At 44.0% G+C, this 26579-nt stretch overlaps 2 protein-coding genes and 1 long non-coding RNA gene across 3 annotated transcripts; all 3 read right to left on the bottom strand.

Annotated features, from left to right (window-relative positions):
- Positions 1 to 538: 538 nt before the first annotated feature.
- On the bottom strand, positions 539 to 12660 carry LOC131888359 (uncharacterized). The gene is given in 11 exon segments (XM_059237201.1): positions 539 to 1914; positions 2651 to 2789; positions 5033 to 5323; positions 5751 to 6001; positions 6502 to 6710; positions 6839 to 8014; positions 9483 to 9656; positions 9728 to 10107; positions 11488 to 11593; positions 11693 to 11840; positions 12631 to 12660. Coding segments are annotated over 11 exon segments (3357 nt in total). The 5' UTR covers positions 12646 to 12660; the 3' UTR covers positions 539 to 1446.
- A 6016-nt stretch (positions 12661 to 18676) lies between these two features.
- LOC131888360 (uncharacterized) lies at positions 18677 to 20171 on the bottom strand. The gene is made up of 3 exons (XR_009374096.1): positions 19569 to 20171; positions 18866 to 19132; positions 18677 to 18805 (listed from the first exon to the last, which is right to left on the bottom strand). It is a non-coding gene; the product is annotated as an uncharacterized LOC131888360 (long non-coding RNA).
- Positions 20172 to 24368: 4197 nt separating this feature from the next.
- Positions 24369 to 26182, bottom strand: LOC131888406 (uncharacterized). Its single transcript, XM_059237253.1, has 2 exons — positions 25516 to 26182; positions 24369 to 25422 (listed from the first exon to the last, which is right to left on the bottom strand). The coding sequence occupies exons 1-2, from the start codon at positions 25922 to 25924 to the stop codon at positions 25178 to 25180; spliced, it is 654 nt and encodes a 217-aa protein (XP_059093236.1). The 5' UTR covers positions 25925 to 26182; the 3' UTR covers positions 24369 to 25177.
- Between the last annotated feature and the right edge of the window lie 397 nt (positions 26183 to 26579).

The following is a 26579-nucleotide window of genomic DNA, read 5'->3' as shown; positions in this document are numbered from 1 at the left end:
TGAAATGTGGATTTTGCAAGGTGCAGGAGTTGAAAGGGGAAACTGTCAATGTCTGGTTAGCATCGCAAAAGAAACAAGTTTGGAATGGACGGTTGAACGGATGAATGGGGAGAGAGCGAGATGCATGCAATCAATTTGAAACTTCAGCTCCTCTGGCCTCAAATATCCCAATAGAAGGCTAATGAGCTTTAAAAAACCTCAAGGGTTTCAGATCAAGATTCTTGAGGTCTGTTTTGTCACGCAACGACAAGTCTAACCCAGACAAGCAAGCTGTGCCTACGATGGTGTTTTGAATTTAGAAATCTTGAACATATGCCAATTTGCAAGAGAGAGCGATCTAATTTGATTGTTCCCATTTCCACCTCTTCATTAAAACATGATGAAATCGCACAAACAAACATGTGAACACGACATGAATGTTTTCGACCGTGCTTGAAGAAGGCATCAACAAGAGCCACAATATCAAAACAATAGGACCACGCTGTTCTTACTCAGTGTTGAGTGAAAGGATCAAAAAATTCCACCGAAGACGACAATGTGAACGGAATTTGTGGTCTCATTTTATTTCAAATTGAATGGTCAATATTCTTATCACAGGATTTAGAAGCGACTAATTCGGTTGCCATACCTATATGTCAGGTGTCTTTACAAGATTCTGTTGACACGAGTCGGAGGCGATAATTGCTGCATGGCACCTTCAGGTAGATTTTATAATATGTATACTTATTTGTGGGGAATGAACATGCAAGAGTAGGTTGAACACAAAGTGTAGGTCAGACTGATAATGATGGGCACCACGACACTGCAGCATCTGGCCATGGCCCTCCCTTCATAGTGGGCCTAGCCAATGCGTTCTTCATGCTCATCTGCATCACCGCCAGAGCTGAGTGAGCGAGTGAGTGGGTTCATCCGAGAGGTTCGTTTCACTTCGTCAGTGAGTAGTCGCTCATTGGAGCGAAAAATTTGTTAAGAGGAGAGGACATAGTTAAAACCATTTTCGTCGTCTAGGCTTGAGCAAGGTTTGGGGTCCGGAGTTTGGATTAGTGAGGACGCGAAGTCGTGAAGCCACCCGGCGGAGAATCAACTTGAGTGGGGGGCACTTGGATTATTATCGGCTGAGATTAAAATGTAGGCACGCAAGTGTGAATGAGTGAGTAGCCCTAAAAAAAGAGACCTCCATCTTTTCTCCCAGCCTTCTCTCTTGCTTTGACGGACCGTGTGGCATTCATCAGAAGTGATTCTTTTTTTCTCCCCCGTTCTGCTTAACTCGAAGTCGTGCACCAAATGCCGTCGTGTTTCATCACACAACCTTCGCTTGATAGCTGGTAGCATATTAGGCACACTTGGATTTTTGTCTCGGTCGTTTTTTCTGTCCATCATGGAGTCGATAGGTGGAGGTGGGGACGTGGCCAAGTATTTTCTTCAGACTCAATCTGGTGATGGACCTCACTTGTTTCGAGCTTCTGCAAAGTCGTGCCCGTTGACACTATCCGTGTGTCTCTCCGGGTTATCAACACCCCTCGGGATCATCGGGAAGGAACCCGAGGAGACCGAAGATAAGTTCTGAGGCCCGGCTCCACTTTCCCCCGTTCTGGCTGAAGATGGGACTGTTGCCGTGGTCGAGCCCGGGTAACCCAAGTTTTTTCGTTGGAGGAAAAGATGGATCTCCCGGAAGGACGGCCTAGAAGTGGCGTCCTGTTTCCAGCACTCGCACATGAGTTCGTAAAGGTCCTTGGGACAGTTGGGGGGCTGCTCCAAGCGATTTTGCATCCGCTCCGACTTTCGGAGTGCGTGCAATTCCTCCATCACTTGAGTGTCGTCCAGAGTGGCGTAAGGTCTAATACTGGCGAATTGCAGAATCTCCCACAGCACCACGCCGAAACTCCAGACATCTGACTTCATTGTATATTTACCCTAGGGAAAGAATGAATGTTAAACACAGGCGATGACAACATTAGCGAGCAATAGACGAGGCCGCCAAACAGACAGACCTTCCCCGAAAGAAAAGAGCAAGTGAACGACGACCTTCAGCTTTACCCTCTACCACTACCACCGTCCATGTACTACTACTATTACTACTACTACTACCACTACTCTTGTACGATACTGTTCGGTACAGTCACCCATTTTTCTACTCTCGACCGTCAGAAAGTCGAGTATTGGGTTCTGTTCCAGCAGTTTTCCTTTATCGCCCTCATGATTCAAAAAACTTTTGACAAATGTCTGCTAAGAAAACAACCCCGAAGAAAAATGAACCCAGAACACCCATTTTAAGTAGGGCATGATCGTTGGCAAGCTGTCCTCGCTCGCAGCAGTAGTATGAGTAGTAGTAGATTAGAGTCGCATAGTTTCCCGGCAGACTGATTGATATATAGGTAGTTACTAGGTAGGCTCGGAGTATGTTTTCGTGCTACCCATTCGCCCATTAATGATCTTCTTTGTTTTCAACATCAAAGGCCAATTTCCAATGAAAGATGACAAGGCGTCTGCTCCAGGGGTCCAAACACATCCAATACGCGCTTCAAAGCATACAAAAAACTCCCTCCAGTCCGAATGAATGACAATTGACAAGTTGAGAGTCGTATCTAGAGCTAGTTGGCACACTGCCATGCACACCGGTACCAGACAACGTGCATAACCATGCTCTTACCCCGACGATTGATTCCCAGGCCATCCAACGAATCGGAACAAGATGATTGTCCATGTCCACGTAGTCCCGATCATAAATGGGGTTGTCTCTTCCAATGTCTCCAATCTTGACGTGATGTCCACGACCCACCACGCAATTCCTGCGACAAAGACATGAAGGAAATTCAATTCATACATCCGTACGTTCATTCATGGGGGAACATGGATATCTCTCTCACCGGCCAAAATCAAATCTTCCCCGCCCCTTCAAGTTCCTTTACGCTCGTACAATGCATTCTCAACTAGGTAACCAACTAGCCAGCCAGCCAGCCAGCCAACCAGCCAACTAACCAGAACTCTATCTACATGGTTCAGAGTTAGTTAGACCCCCGAACTCAAGTGTTCATACAGTAGAGCAATGAGAACGAGATGACAGGAGCAGAAGCTCCCGGAAAAATGATGGCAGAACTATTGAACAAAGGACCTCTTTCTATTCGCCATTTCAACTCATTTGGTCCTGACATCCAGCCCCAAGCTTGTGCCGACATTCAGTATTCAGTTCACCCACTAGCTAGCTCCTCGTCCTCATGATCATAATGCTAATAACAAAAAACGCCGGCGGAGAGAATGATGATCTGGCCAACTTCACAGTCTGACCCCACCACCAGAGGCAAAAATATGCATTAAGAAGAATTCCCATCGTGTAATCATCTTGATTGCTAATGAGGTCGGGAGTTAAGCTTGAGTTTGAACGGGTGGGTGATGGAGAGGATCCCACTAACAATCTCTTTTCGTCAAGAGCTCCTTGAGACTTCTCATCCCGCTCCCCGGACACAGATTCTCGTAGTCGTCAGTGGGGTCGACGACGGAGGGAAATGGCATGTATGCATGTTGCTCCTTCTCCCCCATCTTCGAAAAGTCGAATACGTGGCAAGAAGCGGGAAGAGCGAGATTTTGAATGAAATGTACAGAAAAGTCATCCATGCGAAAAATGGAAAAAGGGTCTCGAGCATAGCAATCTTCCCAAAACTCTGGAGACCAACAGCAGTCCAATGAAGAACTGCGCTCGCCGGAAGGAGAGGTGGCAGTTCTATATTCCTTCTCTTCTCGTACCCCTTGGTAATTGTTGTTGTTGTCGGCGTCGTTGTTGATATGTCTGGTTGACGCGGAGAAGGAATTGGGGAAAATCGTGAGATACGCTCGAGGCCAACACTCTAATAGCGCATATCATATATATATAAATATACATACTCTCAACAAGAGCGGTCGAGGAATGGATGGGCTTGGGAGATATGATCGTGGCACCACGCGCCACTTTGCCATATAAACTTTAACTTAATGGCTCAGAATCCGTTTTTTCGATTGAAGAAACTATGCAGTAGTTCCGATTTCAAGCCAAGACAAGGAAAGGGAGTTTTGGGTCGTCAATGTTTCATCAAAGATATCTTAGGTAGGTTATTCATCTGTCTACATTTGAGTGCGCCCAGTCCTCGAAAAAGTCAGAGACACACAAATACTGGCTGGAAATGATAATGATGATCTATGGCGGACTTTTATGAAGACTCCATATTTCAACGATCAGCCTACTGAGGCCATAAAACTCAAATGATCATCACGGGTCTATTTTTTTAATACCCAATCAGCATCCAAAGAAATTGTGCGAGTGGAACTTAAGTATGCCTCCACGGACAGTGACTGTCCCTTCCTTGTTCTCAAATGCAAGTGAATAAGAACTTGGCCTCGTTTCATGCGCCAGACTGAGAGCCGCAGATCGACCACACGGACGATCCGCCGTTAAACGAATTAAGCTTGACTGGCTTCAATGGCTTGACTGGCGGGGGCGCTTGTTGCGTTGATTCGTTCACGATCAAGCAAGGAGTCTTCGCAGTCGCAGTGGGATGATAAGCAGACAATGATATGCAAACGATTTTCCGCCTCAACGGAACCCAAATCGTGACTTTGATCGAACTTTAATGATCAGCATTAGACCGGAGAAAACATCTCCGTCCTACGAGATTAGTCATGAAGTAGGTATGGCAGCCCACTATGTACGAACCTACCTACGTGCGTGTGAGCCAGTCTGTGTGTGTGTGTGTGTGTGCACTTGGACAAGCCGGAGATCTTTATCAGGCCTTAAACGAAACCATTCCGCCTCGAGACTTTCACTGGCCAAGCAAGCATTGCCATTACGCCATTACCTACTACTACGAACACGAAACCGAACGAAGCAAACGAACGAAGCGACGACGTAGTTTGATCAAAGAATCCCAAGATTTTCAGTTCCCTAGCACACACTTGCTTTAAAAGTCATAAAACGCAATGTGGTAAAGGTTACCAACGAACATGTGGCATAAATCTACTAAAAGATGGCTAAAAAGATCTGAAAAGATCTTCAATCTCTTACCGGGTTGCCAAGTCCCGATGCACGAAGTTTAATGCTTCCATGTACCTCATTCCTGACGCAATTTGCGAGCAGAAATGGAGAAGGGTACCAAAGCTCAAGGTGCGTGTTCCACTTGGTATATGGGCCAAGGTATCGGGGAGATGGGAACGCAAGAACTGGTTGAGATCATTCAATTCCAAATACTCCAAGGCCACAAAATGAGGATCTTGCGTTGTGCACAAACCCAACACACGAGCGATATTGGGATCATCCAATGCTGACAAGAGACGAGCATCTTGAATGAATTCGGTCCTGAAAAGAGTCGAGAGGAGAAAATAAGATCTCGTGTTGCCTTCAGTCTCAATTACGGAACATGTCACGCCTCAGACGTATAATTTGATTACGACAAATGAGTGCTGAAACACTGAGAGCGAGCCCAACGTTCTTTCTATCGATCTGGGAGTACGTACAGTATCAAAGTTGTGCACTCTCTAGAGGAGAGGAGAGCGAATGTCCCTTCGGAAACGGATCCGCACATACAAGTGAAGCCAGTCGGACGACCTGAATCATTACCGTCATCTCTTTTCGTTTCGAATTCTTATGATGGTAGTAGGTATTACGCCATTCAGTGGAAAGCGATTAATCGGTTGGGGGTCAGCTTAGCGCCCACATGTGAAGCAAGAGATGGAAGCGACCGTGTTCCAAAAAAGAGATGGATGGGTGACTTTTTTTCACTTACTTTTCAGTCTGACTGGCTGAGTCTGAGAGAAATTTCACAGCCACCAAGGTCTTGGAACGCGAGTCCACCTCTGCCAAAGGTTGTCCATACTCGGGGAGTCCGTGAGCATCTGCAATCCAGACCGTACCAAAAGCGCCTTCTGAGAGCCTTTGTCGCAATGAGAGATGGCTCGTGGTGATGCCTGGCACCAGATGGCTTTGCAGCTTCGAGGCCAAGAGCCGTTGAGGATTATGGACTTCTTCCTCCAATGTCTACAAAGGAATCAGTCACTTAATTCGCTGTGGGTGTACTATGTATGTGTTAGGGGAGGGGCAGGGAGTTTCTTTAGCAATTGGCATACGCACACATCTTCGTTCCTTCCCATGAGCTTCGCTCAAGAAGATCATGAACTCAAAGTGAAAATAAGCAGCATCTGCCGGGGATGAAGCTACAGCTTCGCATACACTTTACATAGTACACTAGGACGTCTTGAAAACATGTTTATTTTCTTTTCCCCGACTAAGGTACACTTGGCTGGTAGTTGACTCGCTTTTCACACATTTGAGATCGCAAATGATTTCAACTCGGTTCTTCCAGTAAACCTCCACTACTTGTTCTTCCTCACCTTGTGTCTCTCTCATTTTCACGACGAAGAGTATTTATTTGAAGTACTGGCCGTAAATCAGTTAATACTATCTATCTCTTAGCTTGAATCAACATGATTACAGAGAGCTATTTAGCAAAATTTGAGAAGCAAAACGGACAAACTCACATTGGAGGGGAGCCGAGAGTGGGTTGTCTGCAGTTGTTGCTGTTCCTGTTGCTGTTGCTGATGTCGTTCTCGGTGAGAGGGCGACGGCTTTGGTAGTTGTGAAGACGAAGAGTATCTAGAGCCACTCGACGGCGTGGTTGAGGAAGAACCCGTTGAGGTTCGGGTGTGTCGGGGAGGAATTGGTACGGCATAATCGCCTCCGGATGCATCTGCCATAAGAAAGGTAATATGAATGGTCAATGGGGTTAATCTCGAGATCTCTAGGTGATGAATGACCTTCCAATCAGGGTTACCATGATTGCTCTCCTTCGTTTCTACGCAGTATCAAATCACTCACCTGACAAAAGTGACTGCTTGATAAGTGTGTCATCGAAGTCGCCACAGAACCCATAGCCATAATAGGGACTATGCCTGACGGATTGGAATGGCTCAGTGTAAGTGGCAGGCTCCGAATAAACAGCCTCCTTTTTGAGGGATGGTGGAGGCTGTGAGGTGGGAGGGGGTGGTACCTGAAGACGTGGTACCGGTGGAAACAATCGACGAGATCCCAAGGGGGAGGCTGCACTGTGAAGCGATCCATCTCGATTGGCCACCGAGTACAGCTTGTGCGTGGGGGAGTTTGAAAATCGAATGGAATGGGCGGGAGCAATTAGATGGCTATGGGGGGCGCTACAAGGCTCGTCGCGATATTGGGGCGGGCCGGAAAAGGGGACTTGTCTCCTTGACGACCCACTGGAGCCCGTGTCCGATGGACCCGCATACGTTAGGGGATGGGCTTCCGGATAGTGCAAGGCCATTTTGGCTGCCAACCCATCGGGGTCAGAATTCTGTTTTCGATGCCTGACAATGAGAAAGATGACGGCGGTCAAGACCAGTATAACAACCGTGAGCACGCCAATGATGATGGGCATGAATGCTGATTCATCGCTGGGATTGAGTGCCGAGCCTGAGGCCTCCTTAGTTGTGGTCCCAGAGGCCTGATCTCCAACCAAACCGATGGTCTCCTCGTTCAATTGCCGGTTACTTCCACTAGCTCCCGCCATGTCACGGGTTTTATCTATGTTCATTATGATAGTGGAGTCGAGGAGGCCTTCTTTCTCATCATCGCTCTCACCCTCACCGTCATCATCATCATCACCTTCAACTTCTTGAGTTTAATTTCCTCGAGCTAAGCTCGACTCAAATGCCACCTCCGAGATCATTATCCATTTGGAGGCAAAATATAATTGAATTTTGACGTATTTGCCGACTCGACGGTGAAGTTTGACCGACACATTGCGAGGTTGTTCAAATATGCGATCCTCGATGGGCACAAAGATTGCGGGATCGCCGGGAAAGATGCTGCCTCCGATGGAAAACATCACTTTGGCCTCCTTAAACACGGCCACTTCTCGGGTGAATTGATTATTTGTGTAAATATGGACATGATGGAACTCGCGGACATCGTCGAATTCGAATTCGATTTCAATCATTTCCCGCGTAGATGATTTTTTCCAACCAACCCAACCACGGTCTGTAAAAGGAATAATGAATTCAATCGACTTTATTGAGGGGCTTTTTCAGTCGAATCATTCTATTCAGATGGTGGCTCGTCGTACGTACGTGCTTGCACTCAATCGCCTTTCAACTATTCAGCTATACTGTAGGTATACCAAGCACATCGAGCGAACAGTAACCCTTTTACGGGTACCACCAGTGCGTCAGTAAGCATACACTTCTTGTCTTAACCACAAGAAGGGCACTACGACTCGCGCTAGAATTGCAGCCTTGTGGGCATCCATCAGTCCTTACTTGCAAGCCCAAACGGGATTGTTTTTACTCCTACTACTCAAGGACCACTGCAGATCATCGAGACATCCTTGTACGAGTACTACTGAATTAATAGCGTACTATTACAGTGGTACGGCATGCATATGCTATACGTACTGCATTTTCTTCAACAGCCCTGTATATGCTCCTTTTGATCAAGTTCAGGCTTGGCTGGTCCGCACTTGTTCAATCATTCCCTCTTGAGTTGAACTAGCGCAAGAGCCAAATGGAGAGAAAAATACCACTCCAACTCAAAAGACAATGACATCGGCATTATCCTTTTGACTCAATCTTCGATTCAGGCAATTCTGACAAGGCTCAAGTGCTACCTGGGTACTTCTCCGTCTCTTCTTTCTCTCTTTCATCTCCTCTCTCCCTTCACCCTTTTCTTTTCTTTTCAGAACAGCTATTTAAGCGAACAAAGGGTCAATCAAACATACCAGAAGAAAGGAGGCAGCCCACTCCAACAAAAAGACTGAGCGAAAGAGAGAGAGGAGTGCTAAATTGCTTAGGGACCCTGAACAAGTTCCAATGGTCAAAGAGAGATCAAATTCCAACCCAATTTCAATGAAAAAAGTTATGTTTTGCCGTTGGCCTCGATTGGACAGTGCTCTTGTGCTAATCTATACATTGACGCCACTCGCTCAAAAGTTAGTTGATCAAACAGAGAAACGTTAGTGACAAGAGTTTTTTATACCATAAGGTGGACTGGACACTATGTGACATCTTAAAAAGAACAAATGTCGTTGTAAAGAGTTTGACTGTATCTGCTATGAATATTCTTCCGCTTTCGAATAGGTTTGCCCTCTACGTTTTACAAGAAGCCCATGTGTTTGCAATTATGAATAGTTAAAAAAAGTGCCCAAATTGTTCATCTCCTTCAGTCACCAAACTTTCTCAGACAAGGATTATAGTCTACTTGCTCGCTGGTGTTAGTCCCTCATTTCTGTCATCTATCTAGCTAGGCAATCGAGTCTTTGTTGAGATTTGTTATTCATATGGCTATCCATATAAAAAAAATTATCTTAACAACGCTTCATCAAGCATTGTTCTGACAACGAACGGTTTCACTCTTAGCACAATTAAGTTATCCACCGTAGAGAAAAGTCAAAGACGCCATGTTTGAAATATGCAGGCTTCAAAAGGAACCTAAATAGTTTGGGTTTTCTTACCTTTGGCGTAATAATTGAGCTTGAAGTCGTCTGGCCCATGATCCCCATCTGTGAGACAACCCAAACCGTTGATCAATCGATTGCCAATCCGATCTCCATCGTAGGTCCAGTCGTAAAAATGGTACTCATTACCCCGTTCATCGCCCTGAGGCATGGAATAGGACACGACCCCCTCTGTAATGCAATGTCGCAAGATGATGGCGCATTTCACCCAGCTTTGCTTCGCTGGTAAAACTCTCACTCACCATGGTAGCTGCAGCCGTACACTTCAACCCTCATACAAATGGTTCGTTTGAAATTGCTGAAGGGGTGAAACCGGATCTTCTGGGCCAATATCACGGGATTTAGCTCGTTTTTCACCGCTAAGTAGGTGTTGGTATTGGCATCAAGGACCTCCTTCTCTTTCTTGGTGCGATAGCGCACCCACTTTCGGAGTCGGGGTCGGTAGTACTCGATGACATAAGCCTCGGTGAACTCGACGCCTTGGCCATTGCCAAAACGACCCTGGCTCTCGACCGCGGTAAGTGAGTGCACCGAGCCCAAATCGATTTCCAGCCATTCCTTGGTCTCTTTTTCAATCATGTTTTTAGGACACCACGCCCCACCATGTTGGTCCACTCGAACTCTGAAAATAAGAGCCCATCCAATGAAACATGGTCCCCGAGGAAGTCGTCTTTGAAATGGTAGTAATACCCGAAGAACCAGGAGGAAGAGGAGAAGGAATTTTGCCCTCCCAAGGGGTCTCGGTAAATGGTTGCCACTACTACACGAGAACACTTCTGCTTCTTCCTCTTCTTCCTCGATGACACACACTACTTTACCACTTGAGCATCCTAGTCACGTTGCCTCGCCTTGATGATCATTTCAAATGGCTGAGCCGTAGAGCAATGAAAGGCTACGTACGAGGTCGCACCACCCCCGTGGAATGGACTTGCTACTCAAGTCCAATGGAACTGGGATCGAAGTGCTCGGAGTGCTCTCGTAAACCAGCTTAGGCTGGTCCTCGGCCTCCGTGTTTCCGTTTTATCAACACACCGTTCAAGATTGTAAAAAGCTAGTGGAAACTTTGCCGACCGTCTGGTTAGGATTGGCCTTTGCTGAATCAATTTCGACTGAGAAATGGCCAAACGGCTCAAAAAAGGGTGGTGGGTAGAATGGATACCGTGATGAGGACGAAGAAAGGACAGGCAAGTGGAACCGACGAGGTGAACGAGGAGAGCTCCTCAAGGTAAAACTCCCACGAGTCATTAAAGCTTGTTTGCTTAGGCCCCAATTGGTTACTACTCGGAAATAACGGTCTCATCAGAGCCACAGTGTATTACTGTCTGTACAAAAGACCTCGACCGAGTCCGGGCTTCTCAAGCCAACACATCAAAGACCGTGGCAAAGGCTTGGCAAGTCTCGGTGAAACGAGTGAGGAACTGAATGAATGACGAGGAAGCATTTCAGACCTCAACGAGGACTTAGCAGTGCTATTTTGACTTGAGTCGGTGTGAAATGAGATGGCACTAAATGAACTTTTCCCCTCTGACTATGTAGCATTGCAGCCGGAAAACTATGTTGTTCGAGAGAGCCAAAAAGAACTAGAGGGAAAAAAGTTTCAGGGCACGAAAGTTCAAATGCAACGTTCTGAAGCAGTAATTGTGCTGAGTAATTGCCTGGGGGAAAAGGCGATTTTTTTTTGTTTCTTCGTTTTTCGTTGGACATCTGGCATTCGGCACCGATATCTGTTTTGCCTATGACGTGCTACCCTTGTTTCAAATGGTCTTAGTCACACAAAGGCAAGACACTATATTCATTGCCTCCCTGCAATTCAGATTTAAGGCAAAAGTGGATTTGATACAATGTAAGCTGCAGGAAAATTTGTAGGTCGGCAGAAAGCATTTATCTTACCCTATATAGCCACCACTCATGCCCTAGAGAAGACGTTCATACCAGGCAGCTATCTATGTAACTCGCCAGTTGGTTTGGTAGTGGAGTCGAGGGTGTTATTACCATAACTCACCTAGCGTTGTGAGGCCCAACGGTGGAATCCTCAAAAGAGGACGAGGCCGAGATAGCGGAATCCTTGATATCCCCGCTTTCCATTCCCAAGGGAGCAATACACTGAGCTGAGGAAATTGAAAGAGGAAGAAATGAGGGTCGGCCGAGCTAAGAGTCGAGCTAACAACAAAACAGCTGGGTGCGTCTCAGCCATTAGGATGACTTACAATGATCCAGGGATTTGGCGCGTGGTGTTAGGCAGAGTAGGATGAGAATGGCCACGCTGCGTAACCACCACGGCACCTTGGACGGCCATCCCAATAAGACTTGATATGTCATTATAGCAGAGCTGAAACCATCACATCCTAGTATCACCTGGAACAATGAAACATAGCGCAAATGAGGAAAATCCAGCAAGACTGTAGGAGAAACAATCTACCTACAATGTTTAGTAACTCCAAGTTGGTGGTAACAAAATGAGATAGTTTCAACGCTCTTAGGCTGGTTGGTCTTGGGAAAGTCAGACACACTCTTGTCGACATCAAAGGAATAACTGTTTATTTAAACACCGATTTCGAATACAGGAGGCTACTGCCTGATAGAAGTCAAGCGGATTGAATCCACCTTTGTATAATCAGAGATCAAAGACGGTCGAATTGGCCCTAAATTCGGCCAGAATTCGGGACGTCCGTATTTGCTAATAAGAAATGGATAGGATTCGGCAAGTGACAAGCTCGCGACTACATAGTAGTAGGCTTCTCTTAGTGACGAACAAGTAATAACTAATAATTCAGGATCATTCGAATCCAGTCATAAAAGCCACTTCAAAGAACAATAGTGTAATCTTTGTGGGGGCACTTTTGTGCGCATGCATGCGTGTAATCTGACTTCTGTGAGGTTCTCCTTAATCTAATAACTAGATCCATCCAATGATTTCTTACGAGAGCCCTGAGTCACACATGCGTGAAGTCTCTTTGGGATCAAAGCGTGACAAGAACGCGCGAAGTGACGATTTCTGTCTATTCAAATGACGTACGAGGGCATGTACGAGTGCATACTACAATGCGACGAATTGTGTCAATTCAGTTGGACCAAATTGCGGTTACAACCTGGCATCAGTTCGTTGTTTACTTGCGATCTCTTCAACAAAGTCAAGCCACATTACCTTTACCGCATACATACGTACTACATGCACACACGATAGACCCAAGATTTAGATAAAAACGCGACCTTCGCCGCGATTCAATACCCATACAATGGGAAGTCAAGTTCGAATCAGTGAGCAGTGCTTGCTCGTGTTTGTCTTCAGCCTCTGATCAAAGGCAAGGCAATAAACTCCTGGCATCACTTACTGTATGCATACCCTACCTGCATATAAGTCTTCCTGCCCATCTGACTCATTCTTTCACCCAGATTCGGCAAAGTCCTTAACCTAAGAAACAAATCGAGTTCATGACGAATCAATCCTGGGCCACACATGCCAAGCTAAGAACGTCGCACAATGGTGCTTTTGTCTCTTATTTATTCATTCATCTCAGGAGGGAGAAAAGCCCATCTGTATCGGATGATTATTTACTCGAAAATGCCAATGGATTGTCAACGAACCGATTCTATTACTATCTATAATGGGCTTCTCAAGTTGGCTCCGCGTTATCCGCGCATGTGTTAAAATGGCCATGTTTGACAACATTCAATACTCCAGACGGAATCGTGGCGCCTTCCAACCGCAAAACTTATCCACAGTAAGGAATTGGAGCTGTGTTTGCTCGGAATTGAATGAAAACTCCTGATATTACCTCGGCTTCCACGCAGTATCAAAGACTCTATTTATGAGCAAAGTTTCATCGCCGAAGGCCTCGAGCCACATGAAATATCTTCACTTCAAAGCACCTCGATCCGCGGCTGTCAGCCGCCATGGCTAATTCATTGCCAAATAAAGCAAGAACTTTGTGCAAAAAAAACACTGTTCTCCTTCCATTTTCGTTAGCAAGCTGTGGCAAGTACAGGCTCACGTGGGATTCTAAAGCAGACCCTGGTAGGCAACATATCAATGCATAAATTCGCTAACTAGATCAGCGTGGCCCTAAAGTGTAGTAGGTACGAGGGATGGCCTATTTGAATCTATTGAAGCAGAGATTGGTCAACAGCTTAACCCTGGCCTTCGGATGCTAATAGTATGACGAAATTCTGGGAATTGAGAAAGAACCAAACCGGAATCGAAGTACATGTCCAAGGATCAAGTTGTCCTTATGGAAATGCATCTGGTGTGAGCCATCAGTGCCATTGAATGCAGGACCTCGAGAAAGACGAAACTTCAGAAGGTGAAGGCACTTGTTTGCACGTTGAAAAGTGGAGAGAAGAGTGGACCAGGAATTTATTCAAATTTCACTCACTGCTTTACTAGGCTTTTCACTCAAACCTTCCTTTGATGGGGGGGTGCAGCGAAACAGAGGGCTACAATTCGAGACCTGCTGTTCCAGCCAAATTTGCTCGAGAATCTCTCGTTTCGTCATTTTCCCTATATGCAGCCAGCAAAACTGACAAAGCCGGCCAACAATAGACAAAGAAAGAGAAGGAAAGGCAGGAAGAAAAGAAAAGAACCGCATTCATTTTCCAAGCTTTGTCGTTGTCAGGGTTCTCGTGGTTTCTTAAATGTCTCCACTCATAATCCTTTTTCTTCCCAACCTTCTTCTATGTGGTACGTGAATGCATTGCATCTGTGGCTACCTACCTAGGTAAGCACCAGTGGACCAACTTACTGACGAAGTAAGCCTTATGCATTACAATATGCTTAATGCGTGGCAGAAGCGAAGTCATGTGTTCAACGCGCCTTGATCTTGGGACGAAAACATGAATAATCAGAGATCCAAAGACAGATCCCAAATTTTATCTAACAAACGTCCAGCATGTAATCAATGAACAGATATGGACATAAATTATACACCTACTTCTTCTCGCGTTGAGAACATGGGTGTGAAAGTAGCGAGAAGAAAATATTGCCATTGATGAGACCAAAGTAGTATACCCTACTTGATCGAATGGAAACAAGCGTGTCCAAGGTGTGGACTGTGGATCCTAAAGAATCGATGCCAACAAAAAGGAGTGAATGCCCTCTGTGATTGCTCCCTGGCTCTTCTGTACAGTAAGGTGTCCCCCATGGTCTAAAGCGACTACCAGCTGTGCGTACGTAAGTCTGAATTTATGAGGATGGGCTAGTCGCTGATCTGAATAGCCATTGCCAACAACGATCCTAATCACGATGAGGATGAGGAGACATCGTGGATGGACTTTGGAGACTCGTGGGGAAAGAACACACCTTCTCGATCCTATTAATGAATCGAGTTCATCCTAGATAAAAACTGCCCGACTATGTACGTACGTACGGCCACTGGACAACCAATGCTCGCTCCCTTTTCCCCTCATTCGTTGGCTCGCTCTCTGTCCGCTGTATAATGTCCACGGATGGCCGCATTCGTCATCAAAGACATCATGGAAGAGCTGAATCAGCGATTTCAGCCCCCTCATCAGATCTCATTTTCGCCCCAATCCACATAAAAAGCTTCCATCAGATCGAGATTTTGGCCGTCATGTCCAGTACGTACATCAAGGGCCAGCAATGTACAGTATTCGCATTTTCGGAAAATGTCGAGGAATCAAGAACGAACAAACGGACAAATTGACAAATTGGCTCTCTTGCTCTCTTGCTCTCTCACACCCAGCCACATATGTAGCCATTCACTAATCCGCGGGAACGGCTCCATGATAAAGTCATATCTTTGTCGTGGAATTAACTTGTCTGTTTAAACAACCTCAGTTCACAGACTCAATTCATGAGTGACATGAGAGAAAGGCTTTTGGGCTTGACTTGAATCGCATAAAACAAGTCGTATCACTTGCTCCATTGTATCTAATTATCGGGTACTTTCGGGTCCCCCCATAATATACACCGACGTGGTTAAACAAAAAAAAGAGTCGGCATCCAATTCTGTCCATGAGACCATGACACTATCTCCGTACTCGAACTCAAGCGTTGAGTGGGATTTTTTTTGCCCGGCCGAGCCAAGTCAATTACTCGCCGATAAGGCGTAAAATAAACCCAAAACAGGCCATCGACCCTAAAGTTGTTGGTTTCTTGGAGCAAAAAATGAATACCACTGCCGATTCGGGTATTGAAGACTTCTTCGTTCTTTGATGTCTTCCAAGTTTCTTAAGTGAACGAGTTATCCTGGTTGAAACTGTCAAATAAAGTTTTGTCCTGATGAACGAGCACAATGAAATGAGTGGCGGGGTCGCTTTTGAGAACGTTTGAATTGAGTCCCAAATTGAACCAGGTTTAATTGTCGGTTCACCAAAGTGGGGGCAACATCCAACGCCTTCGACCTTTTGGCGACCATTTAGTTCGTGAGACAGTGCTCAAGAGGAGAAGTCTGTTACACTTTTTGGTTGGATTGTGATGTTTCTTTGTGTGAGGAGACAGAGGGAGAGGGAGAGAGAGATTCGCCGCTTACACTTGGGTCAATTTAGATCATCTTAAGATTATACGTTTAAGGAAGTTTTATTTCTCTTCACACCCACGAAACACCCTGGTTGGACGCGGTTCGGTCGGATGTGTAGGATTCATCCTGGGATTCTACGATCAGCACAATCTGATGCCAACATCTCGGTAAGATCTTCATGGCTCCATTGGCCGCGGCTACTTATTGAGCCTCTTCAATTGGCATTGTTGCTGTACATATTAGTCGACCTTGGTTCGACTTTGGTCCATGCTCAACAAGTTGAATTCTCATCAAACTTAATCTCCATTTACTTGAAGGTACTCAGTTGTTATAGTTCATCTTCAAGATATTTGACAGAGTCGCAACAAAATTGAAGTACGAACAAATGAAAAGGCTGCCTAGACCCGCACCTAATGAAAGAGAACTCCCCATATGTATATCGGATACATGAACTCCTCGTTTTTTGTTTCATTGCCTTCTCGCTCTCTGCTGATGGTCTCGTGGACGGGCAAGCATTCACAATCAATCGGATTCAGACGACATATCAAACTGCATTTTACACGACGTAGGGTTGGTTGTTCTAAAAACAACTGTTCAAATAAAAGCCTGGGGCGACCAACGACACGCAGGATCATCCATAAATTGCCAACAAAGGCGCGAATTCATTTTCTGGAACCAAAATTGCTGACTCATCAATTCGCCTCGCTTACTACTGTGTCTACAGTAGATGCTACGGAGATACATAGATGGATAGATATTTGGATAGGTCGAGGGAGAAAGAAAGACTTGTGGAAAAGCGAGCCACCGGGTTTAACTACTACCTACCTAGTAGAGGGTTGTACCGCTGGGACTGGGTCGACCAACACAACTGTCTCATTTACAACTTGGCATGTTCCACATTCCACGTACATAAAGCATGAACTTAGTACACATTCTATACCGGCGGGTCGACTCGCTTCCCTGAATTGATCGTAAACTCGCTCACACACACCTGGTCATGGTGAGGTCGCATGACTGTCAGTTTAACCATGAAAAATTACTCCCGTAGCAAAATTGGGATTGATTTATGTCATCGGGTGATGGGCATAGTACTTCGTACGAGTACAAGCAATTCTGAGAGTCAACGTTCTATCTTGAATGTTTTGTTTGACGTCCTTTTTGAGTTTGTAACTGGCATTGCGACTTCCAATTGGAGCAATGGGCAATATTGAGCAGGAAATCCTAATGTTTCCCGAAAAATCCGATCCCTCCCAGCCCCAATGTTGTTCTCTTTGGGCACTTTTACTACTACTATTACTACTACTACTACTTCTACTACTATTCTTTCTTTATGCACAACATCCGCACAAAACAAGCGTACAAAAGCCTTGTCCAAAGTCGACGTTTGAAAATGGCTTGCTCGCCAAGTGGTGAAGGTGACATAGTATATTTTGGGATCCCCCATACCATCCCAATTCTCGTCGTTTAGGTGCTGGACCATTCATCGCTGCTCGATTTGAGGCAATTCCTCGTTTTCTCAATGGCTCCACACAATACCTAAAACTGGACCATGTCGAATAACGTTGTACGGTGCCTATTGTAGGACAAGCTCAGCCCATTGTATGTGCGTACGATTCAGTAACGAACGATCTGCCATAGAGACTCAACTTTTGAGCTTTTATCTGCTTCCTTAGTTCATGGGGGCATTTTTCGACGAGGAGTCGACCGGCCATTGTCCAACTCAAACTTGTCCCCTGATCTTTTATGGACAACAACGCCCAATGGGCATAGATGTGAAAGCAGGCTAGAAAAAATGTTATTAGATCATGTCCGATTTTATGGTTGAATCAGCGCACACCTGTTAACACCTACAAACCCATATCACCGAATGATATGCCATTCATTCAGGTAGATTAAGTCCCTCAATATTAAAATACAACTGTCTTCATTGTCAAACATGGCTCGTCAAATATATTGATCATAGCCAGAATGTTTAAGTCACCAAGCAAGGATGAATGGTCCATCCAATTTTAGCCATGCATTTGAAATAATATCAATCAACAGTAGACTGAGTATCAAATTCGAATAAAACCAATTATTATGAGATGACGCCTCAATTGCGAGGCAGGTCTGCATACACACAGCTCCAAGTTGATAATAGAAGCCAGATGAAACATTGATCTTTGACAAACCCGATGATGTGCGATACGCAAGAGTTCGTTCCATTTCAAATCTGAGGATTTCCACTCCGAACCATTGAGGCGGAAAACTGCCATCCTAAGAAAGAATTGGCTCAGCGGATAGAGGGACTTATGGTCTGCTAACCACGACCATTCGTGGTTTATTGCTACATCATTTTGTTTCAAACCATTTTTGGTGCTCTACACACACACACACACACACACACCACAAAATCCATCCGAGTTTTCGTCTCAAGATTAATAAAAAGCCCAGAATTTAATTGGAATTGGTAGCAACGCTTCTGTGAACACCTGAACAGTATTTTGAGCCAGCACTGAGCACAAGCACATCTCACTGAAAGATTTCAGCCAATTTTTGTGTCCGACCATGCCTTTGATATTTGATGCTAAATCCCCTGTAATCTTGGCGGAGCCCGGCTCAACGCATTACATCCTGTAGCAGTAATGTACCAGTGTAGGTTAGAGCCCACGTCAAGATTGATGCCACCGATTCCTCAGAATGCTCGAGAACGAGAGGGAAAATGAGACAAAGAAGGCAGGGGAGCTTTGTATGATATGTCGTCACTGAGCTCATCGAATCGAATTAGATGAGTGTACAATGTTGGTCAAAACCGATATATACGATGTCTTGAAGCAATTGCAACGGTCGAGTACTGTAGAGTGCCTGATAAAACAAAAGTTCCAAGAGAGAACCGCATTCGACCTTCGAACCAGCTTTACTTACTGATTGATGCCTTCGTTTGGAGTTCTTGTTTCGACTTTCGGTCATCTTGAGAATGGTTTGTGGAACATGTGATGATAGAAGCTACTACGTAGTACAACAATAAAGCCATCAATTAGCAACTATTGAACAATCCATCGGGTGCGAAATTCTTGCCCACCCTGGTTCAAGTCAGACGAAATGGGTAACCAGGGCAATGACATTGGTGATGATGGTTTAACTTAAGTGGCCCTCCACAATTAGGAGAATGGTTTCCGCTTTTGCTTTTGCCTACGAGATTGGTTGATTATTAATGATGAGCCAAAGACTTGGTCCTATCCAGTCTCTCTCGGGGCGATGTCTACGACTACAGCGCAGTGCTTGAGAACCACAAGAACTGCCTATTGTTATAGCTATTGGATCTTAGCCAATAGTTTGGATATTATGGATGGAGAAGCACAAAATCAAATGCTACATTTGTGTGGCATGTCATCGCATCATCCAAAAAAACAGTATTCATGCGTAGATTGAAATCCCTTAATGGGATGTTGCAACTGGCATCAGTTTGTCGTGAAATGACAAATCAAGCGAACACTCCATCAATCATCGAACCTAATGATGATTTGATGATATTGCTCCAGTTGTTGTGGTGGAAGTCATAATTGTTTTTTTCCTCCCAAAAATAGGCCAGTACACTACTTCAAAATCAAAAAGACATCTGCCTTACCTTCACTGTAAGCTAGGCCCCAGTCGTTCTCAACGATGGGTAGAAGAAGCGAAATTGGTCGATTTCTGCATTACGATTCTATCCACTCATTGAAATGGTGTTCAATATCGGAGGAGGTATTCCACACATGAAGTAATCTTAAGCACTTGTGGAGGGATCGCTTTTGGGACAACAGATTTTGATAATCGCTAATTTGAAGCACTAAGACGGAACAAGAGAAAATGGCGAGTGACACTTGCAACGAGCACAGGGACAGCTGGTTCCAAAACCAAAGGATGCGACTCATTCTGAGTCAATCATCCAGATCATATATCTAGCTCTTCTACTGGAAATGGTCTCACGAGGTCACAAGGAAGCACCGCAATTATTATTCCGGGCCGAAATAGGAACACCAAACATCACGACGAGCTGTTTCATGAATCGGAAGACACATAGACAACAAGATTGATAGCAGAATGGCCGTGGTCTCTCTCGTTCACTCTCGAAAATTCAACTGAAGTTCAGTGTGGAGGAAACTATTTCTTTACCGGCGTACAACTCCCTCTCTCGTAAACGTTCCGCTTCTCAAGTCGAACGGTCATTGGGGGCACGAATCGCCGTTCAAAATTGAGTTCAACGAGCGTGCTAGTAAAAGGATCTGCTGGAGTGTGCATAGAAAGCTTAGTGTCGAGGTTCAGAGTTTTTGTAAAATCTTGCGTGAACACATCCTTGCCTTTAAATGCTGAACACGATTGTTACAGTTTTTAATTACGGGCTGCTTTACACTAGGATGGTAAACCGAGATTGAATCTGGTTTGAGGATTGAAGTAGGACTAGTGCTGGGGAGAGTTTTTGGTGTAAGATTTTTTGTTTTTTAAATTAGCATCTTTGAAAGTAGCTCATATTAGATCACTTAAAATATATTATAAAGTATCCCTGGCCAAAATCTAGCCAAACGATATCATTTGTACTCTTAGCTATGCACTGGCATAATTCTTTATCAATACCTATTTTGCAGATGCCTAGTTATTACACCTTGGAAGTTGCGTTTTCCAGTAATATTGATCAAAAAATGACCTAACTATACTTCAAGTTATTGCCATGACAAATGATGCACTTCTTCAATGGTATAAAATAAATGACATACTATCATTTTCGTAAATATTTGTTTGAAACTGAGGAATAGTGAATGTTGACACGAATCTGCTATAAGGCTTTTATGTATGACCATAGTAGTTTGTGGTCAAATTTGATGCAAAATACAACATTTGAAGGATCTCATCAACTACTCAATGGTTTTTTCATGAAATTTCAATGAATTGAAGTGCTTCAAATAGGGTCCACATTCTCCGTAAGGGGCACCACGGAGAAGGAAGGGCTGAGTGTTACATCGAATATCAAATCTGTTGAATCTTTGACACACAACAAACCAGCCAAGATTTCATATGGATCCTGTTTGAAATGAGAATAATTTCAAATGGCCTGAAAATGATGCCAAGAATTACCCAGATTTAGTTTCATGTTTAGCCTTACCACTCAATAGGGTATGTTTAGTGAAGGAAATTCATAAAAAAATGTAGTGCAGCAACCCTGATATTGAGCATTTTGAGGCAGACAAACATTGAAACCAACCTGTACCAGGCACAGGCAGGATTTAATATTTAATTCAGTTTCCCGGTTGGCTAGAGAAAAGAGGGCTTTCAAGTTGGTGTCATCAATTTCCAAAGATATCGCCATCTACCGTTCAAAGGGCCGGTTTCTTGAAAAGTGGCTTGTTTAAGATTACAAATTAGGCATCTTTTCGAACGATATTGGTATTTAATTCCGTTCAGATCAAGGAATGGGTATGCTTTCACTTGTTTATGCATTAGACCTTTACCATTGATGCATTTGACATATTGATGCATTTCCTTTTCGATTTATGTACTGGTTCAGATATAAGGGTCCTCAGGGAGGGTTAGCCTGGAGAAAAAAGGGAGAACAAACTTCCTGATTTTTTTGGCTTCCAGAGCTTCACTGTTAAATGGCGAGACAACAGCACCATCAGGAAAGCACAGGGCAGATGATTGTGATTTCTTTTCACCTTGAAGACACTAATTGAGCCAAAATATTAGGACAGTGACAACTGTACAAAAATGGCATATTTTTGAGTTTTGTAACACATCTCACTTGATCATTAAAAAATCAATTGGATTCAAGAGTGAGGGCAAGTGCAGGCTGGCTATAATGTTTGCCTTATTTCTCCCTCCTCAAAATTAGTGCCCTGTTTTTAGAAGAGTACAAAAACATGGGTCCCAGATCCAAAGCAAACACATTTACATAAAAAACTGTGGTTCTACGAACTATTTATGGCTTTAGTTACCATTCAGGCACCCTTAAACGTACTTTGAACGCTTTAAACATCACTTTTTGAGTCACTTTCTTCATTTTCTGTTGAAAAATACATATTTTGAATTTGATGTTGCTGTGATTTCAAATAATGATGCCTGAAGAGTAACTTAAGTCTTAGAACTAACCCTCAAGGCACAAACATTTAGAAAAAATTGTTTGGTTTGGATCTGGGACCCAAGCAAACCCTTTGTTTTGGAACGGAATTGAAGGTTCAAAATTCCACCCCAATGGTGCGCTGACTTCACTGTCGTACTCTTTTAATGCAGGGTAACACCCAAAATAATGAAAATCAGTGACGCCGCCCTACATTTTTCTTGAATATCCTTTGTTTCACATTTCCTATGGTTGAACCTTGACGAATTTCCATGTCGGGTAAACGATATTCTCCACCGATTAGTTCGCGGTGCTATTTTTTTTAAACTTAACTTAACCTAACCAAATCAAACCTAACCTAACCTAACCTAACCTAACCCAACCTAACCTAACACGACATTAATAGCCCTTAAAGCCTCTATCTAAACCTTTCTAACAGTTTGTCACAAATTTAAAAATGAGCACCGCCAACTAATCGGTGGAGAATAACGTTTATCTTCCATGTCGTACCTAAGTCAGTGCTTCCATATCGTTCGCGTTCTCTCATATTTTTGCCGCTATTTCCCGTCAAACATCTGGCAGCACTGATCTTGGTGGCTACGTGTCCTGCAAAGCTTGATTTCATGCCTAAACATGTTAACTAAAGTACCAATAAAGACCATCAAAGTAAATCTAATAATATATTTTTGAAGCAAAATGGCATATTTAGCAATGTTATCTAACTTTGAAGGCTAAAGCTACCACTTATGAAGTTAAATTATTTCATTGAAAGGTCTTCAACCCTGACAGGCTCTCTTCAGGGTAATGATCTGACTACCTTAGGCACTCCTTTCCATTGATAACATAACTAAGGATAATCACCATGTCCATCAAAGGGTCCATTAAGTGTTGTGGGTACCATAGTGTTAATGGAAGCTATTTAGAATATCTTCACTCAACAATGTATCTTACAAAATGCAACAATTCTGTTCATTATTACAAGTAAAAATAGTTTAGATCCTGAGAAAGGTATCAAAAATTGGAAAGTTTTAGATGGGTCTCAAAGTTGCCAAGCCTCCAGGATACTGCCGTTAAAGAACTTCAGAGTCTTGTGTAGGAGGTAGAAGTTACAAACGTTCTTAGTTAATCTGGATCAATATGCTTCTCCTTGATTGATTGATTGATTGATTCACTTTCATTTTGGTTGCACAGTAGTAAGGAAATTGGAAATTAACAGCTTTGCAGTGATCCGCTTTTTTCGGAATATGAATTAATAATCTAAATCTTTATTGCGAGGATCCTTGCCTCATTGATTTTTTTTGCACTAGACGGATTCCAGGAGACCAAGAACAAGACGGAGACCATGCGGAGAAGGCATATTCAAGAATAGGTCGAACATACGTAGTGAACAGTGGTTTGTAGATACTAAGGCGACGGGTGGAGAAGAAACGTCAGATCATTCCCACCACCGATCAAGTGGCCAAGAGCTTGAAATATAATTTACTTTTTACCTTTTTACTTTACAATTCATTAATGGCGTTCCAGCCGAGTTAAGAAAATGGTTCATTTTCAGTTAATCATTAATAATGATGCAAATTTTGTAGTCATTTTCACTATCTTATAATTTTGGACAGAGGAGACCCAAACTAGTTTTTTAGAAGTATTTTTAATATAAACGAAATGTATTAGTTGATTTGATTTGTTGTTGCTGATCTTTATTTCTTACCAATCCCATTTTTTTCCAAATAGCTAAACCGAAACCATGAGCAAGGCTATTCCATTTTCGACGAGAAACTAGGAATGTAAGGCACAATGAGTACAAAGTGCTGAAACAGTCATTCAATTCTTCAGTAGATGGTAAAGCTCTGAAATTCTTGGCCAGGATTGTCAGTTGCCTTCCGTCATTGTGTAATGTGGCTCTTGAATGTCGAAAGTGTGGGAAATCAATTACCTAAACGACAAAAAAACTCTCGATCGTTTTTTTTTCAATACAAGCATATTTATTTATAGGATCATTATTTGCGATGATTATTGTATTAGAAAAGAAACTGACTGACAATAAAGCTCTTTTGAGTGCTGACACCCATTACAATGCCATTAATGAAATCTTTCGTCTATGGAAGCTTTCTTTTGGAACTGACTTCCTTGTAGGTTGGAATGCACTGAATCGGACAAGAATTGTTTTCCAACAGACAAGTCGTTGGGCAATTCAATTTCCCCGAACGGAAATGGAACCGAGGGATGCTTCCTCGAGAAATCAACGGATCGTTTTCGCCGCCGATCTTGTTCTGAAAACGACCCATCATGGTTGTGGTTGGATTGAAATCAAATGAGCTATGTGTACGTGCCAACTCACCGAGCAATCCAATGAAGGGATAAACCGATATGAAGATGATCACCCCGGCCACAAGGGCCCCGATGCAAATGTCAAATTCTGACTCGGTTGTCTCAGAGGTAACGGTGAACACGGTCCGGCCAAAGCATTGGGCGTCCGTGATAATCGGGACGAATGGAGAAAAAGAGTTTCCAAGAGCACTGGGTATCCAAGCCAAGATGAACCCACAAGTTGTCAGCCAACTCAATTTCCACCGTAAGGTCGCCACCATGATGTATGTAGAATATGAGAAATCGAGAAATGCAGAGACGACGTCCGTCTTCTCGTCAGCTAAGAACGAATGTCCTCTGCAAACTGAAATTGCGGTGACAAATCGGACGACCAGAGTCGAACACACGAAGTGGAGTCAAGGCAAGAAAAAACAGCCAAAGTACAGGATCAAGATGGAAGTTCGCACCCGCCCGCCCAACTTTCACTTCTTGACCTATCGGAAGACATCTCACTCTCCAACCAAAGAGAGGAATGGTTTTTGATCACAAGGTCACCTTGGTCATCTTTGATATAGTACTTCAATGCTTGTGGCCGGGCTGATGTGCAATGTATATGTCCAATGTGCCCCTACTGCAGTACCACTAAGTGCGACTTTTGTGCCCCAAGAAATGGTATCAAATTGTACCGCTCTGGAAATTTTCTTTGAACAAGTCAATTGTAAAGTAAAAAAAGGAACTAGTGGAATTGTGTGACCTCTTAATGGCCACAGGAAACTGATCAGTTACCATTTTGTATCCGGACTCGAAGCTCTGATTCAAACAAAGAAAAAGGAACAATGTAATCAAACGAGCCAAGGAATCGCACCACCAAAGATTGTCTTGTTGCCGAATATGAAGGTGAGCGCTGTCCAGAGCTGTCCGATGAGGATCAGGTTATTTTCACCAAAGCTCAGACCGGCGGCCGAATTACAAAGGTGGTCGTTGCACAGGCAGAGAACAACCTTAAAATTACCGGCCCCTGTGATTTGTTCCTCGCATCCTGTTCTCGTATAACGGGCGTCTTTTTGGGCGCATCCGCGTTTGATCACTACAAAAAAAGCACAAGGAACAAGTCAACTCTCGGAGCTTTCGGGATTTGGCATGAAAAGCGAGCAAACTTACTTCCGGCGCGGCTACTTACTTTCTTTGCCGTCCACGGTCCAGAGTTCTTTGTAACATTGCACCTCTTGAGCGTAGAAATCAGGGGTGCAGCTTGCGTTGGAGATACTGGTTGAACACCACGAGCTGCGCAATTCGTTCCCGGCAGGATTCGAGGATTTGCCTCTTTTCGCGGTCTGAGCCTTCGGATACGGATTGCTATCATGGGGTGATGCGTCTTGGCCGCACACCCAACATCGTAGACATTGAGCATAAGAGCAAAAAAATGTGAAGAGTACGACTTGAATCAGGAGGGGTGCTCGTGGCATGCTGCAGCTCTCTGGACATTCCCCAACTAAGACCTGTGATCCCAAGGACCACGTTAGTTCAAGTCGGGTGTCCTTTTCTTCATTAGGCCAAGTAGCTCTTGACTGGGGAATTGATCTTGTCATGAACCAGAGCTCGGTCACAGGATTCGCTCGGCTCACCTTCACATTTGACTGAGGAGGGAAAGACGTTGTCTGTCGGGTGAAGCCATGCAAATGTATGTATTTGGAACCTTCGGCAATCAAGATAACTCAAATGGACCATTGAAGATAATTCTTGACGGTTATATTTCACGCTACCTTCTCAGTAGTGAGTTTTGTTTAGCTCATATTGAAGCTAGTGTCTTTGAATATCAAACAAAATTTGTTTTGCTAACAAGTGATGGAATCCGAGGGATTTGGTCTTGAGCCCTGGCGCTTCGATTGAACCCTAATAATAGACCACACCTATGATGGACCTACTTCACGATGACTTTCCTCACTTGCATTACTTAAATAAAAGTGGGTAAGTAGGCTTTGGCATTGTGTTTTTCTGACAATTTTGCAAATGACTTATCTTTTAGAGCATGCACTATGTATTTTCCAGACAATGGAACACAAGTAATTATTGGAAAAAATCTTGAAGTTTGTTCACATTCGAACCGTATCTAGCTTTTAATGCTGTACTTTTACACTACCCCTGTAATGAGTTATGATTTGCACACAGAGCCACATCAAATATTCATAGCTCAAGTACCCTACCAGATAGAAAAGCCAAATAATGTTACCACTTGACAAGTGG

The sequence above is a fragment of the Tigriopus californicus genome, chromosome 10, assembly GCF_007210705.1.
Source record: "Tigriopus californicus strain San Diego chromosome 10, Tcal_SD_v2.1, whole genome shotgun sequence".
Taxonomy (NCBI): domain Eukaryota; kingdom Metazoa; phylum Arthropoda; class Copepoda; order Harpacticoida; family Harpacticidae; genus Tigriopus; species Tigriopus californicus.
The sequence above is the reverse complement of the archived record's forward strand: the minus strand, read 5'-3'. Positions and strand labels throughout refer to the sequence as shown.